Below are 12744 nucleotides of genomic sequence, written 5' to 3'. Positions count from 1 at the left end.
CTCCCCACTCTCACCAAACCAGGCCATTGCCTGACAAGGACTCTTGTCCATGTGTTGGAGCACAGCCCAAAAGGACAAGAGGCTGGAAGGCTCCTTCACAAGTTTGGTGTGAAGAAAACAAGAAAGAAACAGCTGCTGGTGCCATCTCTGAGGGACCGTGCGGTATTTCTTGAAGCCTCAGCAGTGCTTCCCAGAGCTCAAACAGGCCACGTTGAGCATAAGCAGCCCTGCCAAGGCATCCAGCTAAGAAAGCTCCTCGCTCAGGACACCACTAGAAAAACTAATCCTAAAGTCATCAAGTCAGAACAAAAACACGGATGCAGCTGTGATAACCACTCACATTTGCTCTAACCACTTCCATTTCCTGTAGGAATTACCCAATCGTGCAGTTGATACAAGATATTGCTCAGTTATTGCTTCAATTGGCAAGAAACCAGCATGCTGCCCATCTCTAAAGCTTGGGGTGATGCTTGACTGCATCCCAGGGTGATGGGAGAGATGTTGGCAAAGAGGAAACTGATGCACAGAGAATTTTCCAAAGCAGCCATTCATTTGGGGTGTATAATTTGGGATGTCCCTGGATTTTCCGGAGATGAAGAGCATGCATTCCAGCCCTGCCCCCTTTCTAAGCTACAGCTGCTCAGCACATCTGGAACAAAAGAGGGTAGGAGTCACCTCAGCAAATTCTGAGCTGCTAGCCTCAGTGACCCCAAACAGAAACAAGATGAGAATGAAAATTAGGTCTCAATCCTGCTATGAAGACCAGCCCACCCTTCCTCCCTGGGAGGAAGCAAGCCAGCCTCGTGCAGCACAAGCGCAGGGAATATTCTGCTGCAGTGTTACGGTGTTCTGCGGGGGCTGCAGGCTCTCACAAAGCAGATTGCGCGGGGCTGCATGCCAAGGTAAAGCAGCTGGCACTCCAGTCGCGGAGGGAACAAGGGATTCAAACGGGAGGGTCCGAATCATAAAAAGGCCTTTTTATGCGAGTGGTCTTGAATGGTTGTGGGTTTCCAGCTCTGAGGGCTCTGGCTCACAAGCTCTGAGCTCCAGAGGTCCCATGATGAGGCACCTCAAGAGATCACTGCAGATTCACAGCAGCCAACGTCAATTTGCTCACATGCTAATATGCTGGACAGCAGACAGCATCAGCAGAGACACAGACTTGCCACCCATCAAAGAACTGCCCAGCAGAGCTTTGTAGGGCTCTCCTGTGCGGAACAAGGTCCTGCTTATCCCACCAAAACCCCAGCACGGGCGGGGAAGCTTCCTTACCTGTGTCCTGTCGAAATTGCGTCAAGCTTGGGATGTCAATGACGTAGGGCGCCAAGACAGGATCCGCATGTCCCAAAGCGATGCTGCTGACAAGCCCTGACCCTGAACGCCGGCCCTTCTGCTGCGAGGCCTGAAAAACCTGTTCGATGTAGCTGCAGACGTTCCCTCGGTAAGGCCTCCACCTGCCAAATTCGTCCTGCCATTCCCACACCGCCACTGCCGTGGAGTTGCTGCTGTGCCCTGGGGAAGAACTGGGGAGTCCGGATGGCCCGGCCAAACTGCTTCCCGCTCCCTGAGCTGCTGCCATGTTCCTCCCTGAGGTCTGGGCACAGCGCGGATCCAAGTGGCAGCTGCGCTGGCTGGCCTTACACCATTTTCTTCTGGGGGACCTGCAGCAAGAAAGAGAGCACACGGAGCTGAGAATGATGCCCCAAATCCAGCCCACCCCACATCCATCCCACACAAGCCATTTAAGAGAGGGAAACAAGCTTGGTATTTCACAGGAGATGCTCACTGTGCATTTAGAAGACTAGAGAGAAGTGGATTGGCCTCAAAACTTCTGGTCAAGGGCAAATGAGGTACCAGCACTCACACCTTGCCAATGCTATGACCTTTTCTTCCTAATTTAGAGCAACAAGTAGAATAGAGACTCTACTTCCTGTGGTTTGTGGCACACCTGGCTGCAGCTTCTCGGGTTGGAAAACAAGGAACATCTTGAAACAAAGGACAATCTGCATCAACAAAGACTCAAGCCATTAAAAGATGACTTGGGGAAGAACAGAGAGAATGGGGTAGGAGCCTTAAGACATCCAGATAAAGACACAAAGGGCAGTGAGTAAATCCTCACAGAAAGCAGAGACATAAGATCACCACCACTCTTAGCCCACAAGGGATGTAAAAAAGCAGACTCAAAGCCATCATATGGTCACCAAGCCGTTCAAGAGACACCAGAGGTCTGAAATCTGGCATTTCCTTATCTGCTGTGTCATCGCAAGGAATCCTGTCCAGACCATGTGGACACATGTGTCTTGATGCCCAAATGCCAGACACACCACTTGGAGATCCCCATGTTGGTGCTCATGAGCAGGTGGGTATGACTGTGAATGAGTTAAATTCGTTTTGTTGTAAAATAAAGTCGCCTTCTCCCTCCTAAGGTCTCACGTCATTGATTGCTCGCTTAACTCCTAGCCGTCAGCAGGGAGCTGTGAGCTTCCTTCCCGTCAAATGGAAAAGTTCATCTCTCCCAAGAGGCAGAGCAGCAGTGGGTGGCTTCCACTGGAGGATGCCATCTGCGCGGAGAATGACATCCCTGATGGAGGGGGGAAGAGCCCACGCTCCATAGAGTGTCCCATCCATCATGCTCGTGTGCCTTGCTAGCTTAAAAAAAGAAATCGAAAGAGAGCAAAGAACAGACACACCCACACGTCTGCATTTATAAGAGGAAAGCAACGCTTTCTCCACGACTTCATTGTAAATTAGCTTATGGGCTGCTCTGAGATTTTTACAGAACACCCCCAGCTCAACTGCTGTCAGTGACAAACCACTCTAGATCACCAACAGAAGACCCCGGTCTCAGCAAACGATCTTTCGATCCAATTCCTTCTTCCCTAATGCACCAAGGATGGCTCTTTTACTGCTCAACACAGCAACTTAAAATTTGAGGTATCAAACCCGACACCTGCCTCTGCCAGCTCTTTTTATGGGAGGTTTCACACCAACACGTCTGCTCCTCAGGGACCACCAGCACCTCCACGCTCACCTTGGACCAGCGCAAGCTCTGAACCCCAAATTGAGAGCCAACACCTTTCACCTTCCAAAGTTGTTACCAAATATTCACTGGCACATCCTACAGCCACGAGCAGAGCAGGAGAGCAGAGGGAGGCTGTCTGGAGAGAGTTGGTGATTTGTGTTCCTTCCTTCTCGAAACACAGCAGCAGGAAATGGAAAAAAAATAGGATATATCCCAGCAGAAAAGCTGCCTCCTTCACGTACAACTTTGCATTTGCTGTGACACTGGCCAGGTGACAAAAGCCCCTTGGATGGCAGCGGTGGCTGAATCCTGGACCACATGCAAGCAAAGGTACCCGGAGCGGCCGCACGCGAGTGCCGCGTGCTCTGACATTCGCTTCTCCATCAGAATGGAAAAACATTTCCTGCGCTGGGACTGCTGGTCCAAAGGAGCAGCGAGGGGCGGATTTCAGCCTCCTGGCAGTTCTCGCTGCTAAACGCTGCTTGAGCCAGCAGCTGTTTGCAGGGATTGGGAAGCGAGGAATGCGGGAATGCTTCAGTAAGCCAAAATTACGTGAGTCCCTGAGTTAAGGCAAACAGGAGGGGGAAAAAAAAAGTCCTGAAGTTGCAGTTCTTTCCCTGCTCCATGAATTCAGCAGCACACAAATACTAAAAGCTGTGAAATTACATAGCAGAACTGCTGGTGCAGTTTTCAGCCTACCCCCCATGGGCTGCCATGTGTCACAGCAATGCAGAGAGGGTTTGGGGCAGCAGAGCTGAGCAGAGATGTCTGGCTGTGGCTCAGGATGTGTTATACATCCCACTGTGTTACAGACGCCAGAGCAGTCCAGCTGCAGCAGCTCCTTCATGCTGATTCCATCCTGGGAAGATCAGCAGTGCGGAGAGAGTAACTACATGTCTTTGCTAAAATCCCACAGACTCTAACACTTCACCTTGAGCTTTAAAAGTGCCCTGAGAAGCTCAAAGTCGTACCAATCCCTAAAAACTATGTTTATCCAGTCCTGGCTTCAATTAGTAATCCTGTGGACCACCTTGCCCCAAATGAAAACAAAGCTTCTGACTACTTGAAGTACAAACTTCAACTTTCCATCCAGCTGCTCTCTACTCCAAAGGTAATTCGTAACTTGGGCTCAGATCTTGAATTTGGATTTGTCTGGCTGGCCCTTTATGCCTCAGCACGACTCCAGGAACATTTGCCCACATGGCTTTAATCAAAGACTTGGACAGGAAGGGAATTTGGTGCATGTCAGTTGTGTTTCCCAGCAGATTCACTCCCTGCTCCTCAAGCTCCAGTGAGTGGTGGTCAGAAAGCTGCAGAGGGGCAGGTGGGAATTATGGCATTTGAAAGACATGTTTAATTGTCAAACCTGTTCTACTTCCAGGAAGCAGAATTTTCTTTCATTTTAAATGTACGATCTTAAAATCCACGGGTCTGAGATGATTTCTCAAAACGCCAAGTCCCTTTTTAAGTTTTTGAACTGAAATTGCCAGCGCTGATAAAAGTTTCAACGATATGCCAGTTTGCACCTGGCAAAGAAAGGGCCCTCAGGAGCCCTTGAACTGGGCTGCATTTAAAAAGTAAAAATCACCAGGTTGGCAAAACAGAGACTTTTCAGCAGGTTGCTGAAAAAAGAGGGTATCCAAGAGGGATTTGTTAAGCACCACATGAGAGATGGGACTGGAAGTGCTACAAAGAGCCCGTGTAGAAGATTAACACATGGATTAGGAGAGCACATGAAGCTCAGGGAGGCAGGGGGGGCTGTAATAAGCCCATGACCCTACACAGGGTGCGAGACCAGAGCAGCATTACAGGGGCCCTGGGCGACCTTGACCCCAAACCACCCAGCCAGGGCCCGCCCAATCATCTGACCTGCACTTCTGTGCAACCTGAGCTGTGAACACAGCCACGCAACAGGGTTTGAAACTCTCGCCAGGTAACTGGTATCCGAGCACACCTTTGCGTACATGAGCACCCAGTGCTGACCAGCGCACAGCCAGCAGCAACCCAGGAGCAAGAACTGAGCAAGGTGGAAGACGGGAGGTCGAATCAATAACACCAGCGGCGCAGATCGATCTGTCCTCAACACAGTCCTGCCTTTGCTGATCCTCACAGCACAAGGTGGCTGGGTTGACAGCCAAAAGAACAGAAGAAATAAAACCCCCGACCGCTCCAAACCTGGGCGTCTTCCATTCAAAACAAGCTTCAAGAGGGTTCCCTTGGGAGGAGAAAATAAAGACTGCAACTGAAACAGAACGAAGCGTTTGCCTCACAGCTAGGCTTATTTCAGCTTATTTCAGGCACAAGTGAATAGCAAAGCAGAGGCAGTGAGAGGAGGGCAGGTACATACACCTGAACACAGGGTCACCCCGAACCCCCAATACCTCGCTCCAGGGCCCTTCTGTGCACTGGAACAGGTTATTTATTTGTGGGGAAACTGTTCACGCGTGAGGCTGCAAACCTGACAAAGTCTGGAGGGCTCCTCCAGCTTCCTGAAAGCTTCGGCTCCCACTAGGACGGCAGCGCCGGGAAGGGCAAAGCCACGTCCTGCCCAGGGCAACCGTGGAACCGGGGCCACTGGAGCTCAGCTCCGCCCGGGACCCCCGGCAGCACCCACAGCCCCACTGCAGCCCAGGCAGCCGCCCCCCGGCTTCAGCACGGCACCTCCGCTCCCGACACCCGGGCACCGCGGGCAAAACCCGCCCCAGGCTCCGCAGGGGCTGTGGGGTGTCCCGGCGGCACCGACTCCCCCGGGGGGCTGCGGCCTGGTGCGGGGGAACCGTGCGCAGGCCGAGGGGGGAACGACCCCCCGGGCCCACAGGGGAAGGCTCGGTTACCCCCGGCCGCCCACCGCCGGCTCCAAGCGGGCTGGAGTGTCCCGGGCAGCGGCAGGTCGAGCCCGCGGCGGCCGCGCGTCGGTACCGGTCGCTCGTAGCCGTGATGGCCACGGAGGGGGAACACTCACGGACGGCCCGGACCCCCCGAACCACAGGGGAGGAGTTGCCGGCGCGGCGCTGCCCGCCCCGCCCCGCCCCGCCCGACCCCGACCCCGGCCCCGGCCCCGGCCCCTCACCCGAGTCCCGGCGGCGGTTTCTGCGGGGCGGGCGCGTCCCGGCGCCGCCATGAGACACCACGACGGACACTGCGCATGCGCGCGCGCGGCCGCCTGGGGGATGTAGTGCGGGGGCGGGGACGGGGCGAGTGCGTGCGAGTGGGCGTGACAGTGCGTGTGTGACACGGAGGTGCGCGTGATACCGGGTGTGACACTGCGTGTGTGACACTGTGTGCGTATGTGACACTGTGTGTGTGACACTGTGTGTGGCACTGAGTGTGTGGCACTGTGAGTGTGACACTGTGACACTGTGAGTGTGTGACACTGTGCGTGGCACTGAGTATGTGACACTGTGTGTGTGACACTGTGTGTGGCACTGAGTGTGTGGCACTGTGTGACACTGTGGTGTGACACTGTGTGTGTGTGACACTGTGAGTGTGACACTGTTTTTACCCTAACAATCCACAGAGTTTAACACAGTCCCTTATGCTTGGTTGGCTTTTGTTGTTGTTGTTTGTTTGTTTTCCAGCAGAATCCCTGTTTCCTGCACTCACACACTGAAACAACCTTCTCTGCATGGTCCCTGAATCCTCATGCAAAGCAGCGAGTCCTCCAGCACAGGGTCACCTTCTGTCTGGGCCATCCCCACACCGGCGTACCTAGCCAAATATTTGTCTTCTCCCGGTTTCTTTTCTTGCAGTGAGGCTGGAAGGCAGTTGAATTAATTTCCCCATGGCTGCTCCATCTCATGTGTTTCTGATTCAAGGTTCTGCACTAGTGTACAGAAAACCTGCAGCTCCAGGCACTGTTAAATTGCCAGCGTTAGCCTGATGCTCTGGGGAATAGCCCGGACACTTATCAAACTCCCTGTCCAAGCTCTGCTGGGATCACTGCAGGGCTCTGAATTCACAGCCCGCTTGATTTCAGATTAATTTCCCCGAGCAGACAAACCTGAAGTGACAGGAATTAGGAAGAAATTCCTCTGCAGTCAGAAGATAATAGGTGAAATTTTGTTTCATTTTCCTCTGCAGCAGCTGCTGCTGGTCCCTGCCAGGGACTGATGAGACAAAGCAGAGATGGGATCTGTTAAGGCCATCTCGCTCTTATTGGGTGAGCTTGGTCTCTGACACCTGGGATTTGGCTGCTGAAGCGGACATGTCCTCAGTCCCTACTGATGATGGGAGATGCTCTGTGACCTCTGCTAACCTCCCTGGTCTCCAGGGAAACCATGGAATCATGCATGGTTTGTGTTGGAAGGGACCTTTGAAGACCATCTAGTCCTACCCTGTTCAGGTTGCTCATAGCTCCGTCCAACCTGACCTTGAAAACCTCCAGTGATGGTGCATCCACAGATTCTCTGGGCAACCAGAACCAGGGTCTCACCACCCCCAGCGTAAAGCATTTCTTACTCATGTCCAACTTAAATTTACCCTGTTTCAGTTTAAAACCCCTGTAAATGAGGGTGGTGAGAGCCTGGCCCAGGTTGGCCAGAGAGGTGGTGGATGAACCATCCCTGGAGACATCCCAGGCCAGGCTGGACGGGGCTCTGAGCAACCTGAGCTGGCGAAGATGTCCCTGCTCATGGCAGGGGTGGCACTGGATGAGCCTTGAAGGCCCCTTCCAACCCACACTGTTCTATGATTCTCTGATTCTATGATCACTGCCTTTGCAAAATCCAGCCAAGAAACCACCAGTGATGGCTCCTCTGGGCCATGTGCTTGTCTTGCCCACTCTGGCCATCCTCACCTTCCCATAAGTGCTAATTACAACGCAGTTTCCCTGTCCGGCCCCTGCGTGCTCTTCTCGCTGTGCCCTTCGCCATGTCCCCCAGAGCGGCTGGTTCCCCGGGGGTGACACTGGCGAAGCTCCTTGCCTGAACCCAGCCCGGCTCCCAGCTGCTTCCAGCGATTCTTCCTGAAAATGCGTGCCACCTAGTGCCCACCCGGCCGTGTGGCAGCCGAGAATGTCATCCAGTCCTCCGGGGGTTTTCTGTGTCATCCTGGACTAGCCAGACCCTTAAAGGTCCCTTACAACCTGAACTCTGCTGTGATTTTAAGTGTCAGGCTTGGATGCGGCATCTCCATCCCACGCAGGTTCCTGCACCGGCAGGCAGTGGTGTCCCCCTCGTTTGTCTGTCCCCATGCCCGTCACCACTTCTCAATCACACGCTTCGGCATGGTTCAAGCTCTCTGGAATTCATTTAAGAGCACTTAAGCTGTAGCTGCAGCAGTCGCGTCTAACGCCGGTGATTTCTGCTTGAGCAGATACGGGCTGAGAAGCCAGCGAGCGCTAGTCCCAACGGGCACATCATTTATGGGTTGTTGTCCCATAGGACCCCAGTGAAGGGTGAGGTTTTACCCCATGTCATGAGAAGGAACATGGAAAAAGGAGGAAGTTACAGGCACACCCCATAGCTAAGGGTCCACTGCAAGTGCCTTTGCTGTAACCAAGAGGACTCAGCTCCCCTTTCCCCATCCCCTCTCCCACCCTACAGACCACGGCTGCTCCTCCACAGCTCTGGGTGCTGGTCAGAGCCTGTAGCACGGGCCGGTTGCCCTCTGCAGAGCTGCCTGTCAGCGCCGTGTCCTTGGGCTGCTCCTTCTCACCTGGCTGGGGTGGTTTCTGCAGCACGTTGGTCAGGAAGCGGATTATCGGGAGGAACAAAGGTGATTTTGTCCGGGAAGGGGATGGGTACCTCTCTCCCAGTTCCAGCGTGCTGTAGCTGAGGGCAATGCTGAGCCTTTCCGGGGGTGCAGCCGCCCTTTCTGCAGCCCTGCCCTTACTTCAGCACTTACCAGCTGCCAGAAAATACGTTAAAATTAGCTCTTGGGTTACCAAATAGCCCAGAGGTGTGCTGGGACCACAGCTCCAGCTGCACTAAGGCAGGGCTTGATGCCAGGACAGGAGATCCAAATGCTCTTGTCCTGCACATATCTCTTTCCCTTTCCCAAGGCTGCTGGACACCGGCTGGTTTGGGCTGTGAGACTCCTCTCCTGGGACCCCACATTGCAGGGTTCCCCACTGCCTGTGTCCTGGAGCAGCAGAAGGAGCGGAGGAAGGCACGGATGGATGGAGGCTCCATCCCCAGCAGGCACAGCATCCTTTGTGCCGGTGTTCCCCAAAGCACAGGTGGTAGTGGGAAGGAAACCCCTAAATACTCAGTGATTCAGATCAGCAATCAGCAAGGGAAACCTATCATTCATTATAAGCTCACAACAGCAACCAATGTCTTGAGGAACAGCTCAGCCCCGTCCTTTCCTCCTCACAGCAAAAAGGTGCCTTTTGTTTTAGCTTGTGGCTTTTTTATATCTCACCAGGCTCTTCCTCTAAATCACCGATGTATTTCCTAGCAATGGTGTAGTACATACAAATGAGTTCATGTCTCCTTGCTGTATTTTCCCAGCTAATTGAAAAGGGAAGCCTTATTTTTTTATTCTTTTTTCCCTGCAGATTTTTGAGCTGCTAGTTTTCCCCAGCTCCCACCCATGACCGAGCTGTTGCCATAAAGATTTGGTGACAGCTGCTGTAGCTGCCATCCACCCGCTGCCATAAGAACCTGTAGCAGATGCTGCTGGTGGCACGTGGCAGATGCTGCATGGACGTGGGCATGGCCCTACTCAGCCCTGACCCCCCAAAATCCGCTCTCCCCAGAGCATCACTGATGTCCCCAAGTGACGAGGCAGCAGGACCATCACGAAGGACAGAAAGAGCTTTTCTTCCTGGCGAACAAGAGAACAGCTTTGCTGCCCTGTGGAATTTTATAATTAGCCTTTCTTATGTTGTGGCTCTTCCCTGAATAAGGCTGGCTGTGTTTTCTCTTCCTCAGAGCAGCATAAGCCCGTAGCCTGATACTGCTAAGCCACTCAAAGAACATGCAGTAATGATGTAGACACAAAAAACATCTGTGATGCTGCTCAAATGGCCCAAGAAATCGTTAACTGGGGGAGAGCATCTTCAGGCTGCTGAGCTTACCCCTATGTGTTTGCATTTAAGGAGGTTTGCATCCCTAGTGTTCAAAGTCGATATGGATTGATGCTCGAGCTGATGATTTCCAGCCTGGCAGCTAGCCAGGACGATGGAGAGTTTGTCAAAGTTTAGGCAAAACAGACTTAAAAGGCACCTTTGAAACTTGCATTTGCAAACTGGCTAATTAGAACTTTGCTGCTACTGGGAAATAAAAAGCCAATGTCTAATTGCTAGTTGCTGAATCCCTACATAAAGTAATGGCAGATGGGTAACCATGCAGTTAGTGACAATTGTAGCCGGACCCTTCTTTGTACTGAGTTAAAACATGAAGCTCAGGCATTTAAGGGCATCTGAGGGTCTGGGATTTGTGTAGGAGCAAATTAACAATGCAGCAGCAAGAGCAACCAGGGAACTGCTGCCTCCTATGAACACAAGGACAGGAATCCTCTTCATCATAGGACTGACTTCTTCAAAGCCAAAAGCATGCCAGACTCTTAAAATTGCCAGGGAGCTTAAGAATTCACAAAACTAGGAAACCGGGTGTGTTTGGAGGTCCTTGTTCTGTAGCTGCCAAGGCTGCTGAGAACCAAGAATCACGTATTGTCAGGCTTTAACTTGCAGTGATGGTTAAAATGGTTAAAAGGCTCTAATGGTTAAGAATGGTTAAATACACACTTCCTTTTAAAATAAAAAGTGATGCCCCGGTTGGGTGCTGAAGGACACACGAGGTGGTGGAGGTAAATGGGGAAGGTTTCCAGCCCTGGTGTACGGGCATCCCTCACCATGGGTCTCTCTGATGTCTTTAGCAGAGCTGCCTTGTATGGCTGGGCAGGAAAAATCCTGCAAAAAATTTACCTCTGAAAGCAGTTTCTTGCCCAGGAACAGGCAGGGAGGACTACGGTCCCCAAGACCCCTGGGCAGGGCAGGATGCTTGGGACCATCCCCTCCTGCTGCATCCCGGTGATGGCTCAGGTATGGACAGAATATTTCCCAGCAGGTGGTTGTTGCTGCCTTCCTCACCAGGTGGGCACTGGGAGAGCCGGGGAGGGAGGTGAGAAGGAGCTGAAAAGCCCAAATCCTCTGAAATAGCTTCTCTGCCTTCCCCCGAGGCGTAACCCAGGCTCTGCAGGCACCAATTTAAAGATGTGTCCCTGCCTGCCTTCCTGAAACCCGAGCCATTCCCTCCACGCCATGTCCCCTTAGAGGTCTTCCCTCTCTTCCTCCCATCCCTCCTTCTTCTTCTTCCCCCCTCCTTCTCCTCCTTCTCCCTTTCTTTCTCCTTCGCGTTCAGGATGATCTGCCCCAGGATGGGATGCAGGGCTGCAATCCGGCGCTAGAGCTGTGACCCAGCTGACAGCACCCATCTCCCAGCCCCAAAGGTGCAAAGAGATGATGGGCTGGAGCTGTTCAGTTGATGGATGAGATCCTTTTTCTCTTCCTTCCTTCCTTTTTTTTTTCTTCCTACTTTACTAAACAAAACCTCACCTAAATTAAAAATTCCTGCCTTATCCCCATCACCTCTCTCCTGGGAATATTCATTTCAACAATGATTTTTAAATTTTTGTAACTAACTAGCCAGCTCTTTACTTCAAAAGAGAATATTTATTTCTGGAATTCAATATACCCATCTTTATACAGGAAAGAAAATACCAAGCAGGTATGTGGATTTATGGTGCTTTTTTTTAGGTCAGCGTGGCAATTACAAATAGCAATCTGATGGGATGGTGGCGGCTGAAAGACTGTATTTTCTCATTAAGTTGCTTGAATGGTTAAAAAGCGGTCCAGCTGTGGCCAAGGGGGACCAAAGGGGACCAAGGGGGACCAAAAGGGGACTGAGGAGGACCAAAGGACCTGTGGGGTCTCGTGTCCAGGTGGGAGGAGGGAGTTATCACCAAGGGTACTGGTTGGGCACAGTGTGTCTGCTGTGGTGTGTGTTTTTTGGAGTGAAAGCAGGGGCTTTCTGTGCCCCTGTTAGCACCCTGCTCCTGCCCTGTGTGTGTTGCACAGCTTGAAAGACCTTTGTTTGAAGGCACTTGCAGAAACTCACATTCTGCAATCCCCTAAATGGGGTGCTGTGCTTTGCTATCGTGCCACAACGGCTTAAAACCAGTTTTTAATCTACAGGCATTCTGAAACGGCCCAAATCCCCCTGGGTGCAAGGAAAGGGGGGGTCAGTTTGCTGCCAAACCCCAAGCGTTTAGACGTGGATGGAGGACCAGGTGGAAAGGCAGCGAACGAGAAGGAAAATTGTTGTTTTACCTCTTTGTGGACAGCACTGCAGTGGTTAATGCTCGCTGCCACTCTGCCAGGCTACAGGAACGCGCTGGCTCCAGCACAAAAGTGGCCTGCGATGACAATATCCCTGAGAGCAGGACACGGTGCGGGGGCTTGGCCGGGGCAGGGCAGTGGAGGGGCCGTCTGTCAGCCCTGCCCCACCGGAGAGCAGGAGGGACGAGGGGGACAAAAGGCGACTTTATTCGGTGCTGCAGGAGGGATGAATGGAGTATTGAAAACCACCACCTCAGAGAGTAGATTGGTTTTCATGCCCTGTCACTGAGCTGTCTGGCAGCAGGAGCTGAGCGGGGAGAGCAGGAGGTGTGACAGGGCTGTGTCCCATCCAGGGTGGTTCCATCCTGCACCTGCAGTGCTGTGCTACTGCTGTCTTGCTGGTGCACACAAAAAGCATCGGTCTACCATCATCTCTTGC

General features: G+C 52.6%; 1 protein-coding gene across 1 annotated transcript in view; it reads right to left on the bottom strand.

Annotated features, from left to right (window-relative positions):
- Nucleotides 1–6207, bottom strand: part of DTX2 (deltex E3 ubiquitin ligase 2) — a 31708-nt gene extending 25501 nt beyond the window's left edge. Inside the window, 2 exon segments of the mRNA XM_065037067.1 lie at nt 1273–1661; nt 6093–6207. Of these exon segments, the coding sequence (XP_064893139.1) occupies nt 1273–1661; nt 6093–6169 (466 nt within the window). The 5' untranslated portion in view covers nt 6170–6207.
- Nucleotides 6208–12744: the final 6537 nt, after the last annotated feature.

This window comes from Columba livia, chromosome 20 (assembly GCF_036013475.1).
Source record: "Columba livia isolate bColLiv1 breed racing homer chromosome 20, bColLiv1.pat.W.v2, whole genome shotgun sequence".
Classification (NCBI taxonomy): domain Eukaryota; kingdom Metazoa; phylum Chordata; class Aves; order Columbiformes; family Columbidae; genus Columba; species Columba livia.
The sequence above is the reverse complement of the archived record's forward strand: the minus strand, read 5'-3'. Positions and strand labels throughout refer to the sequence as shown.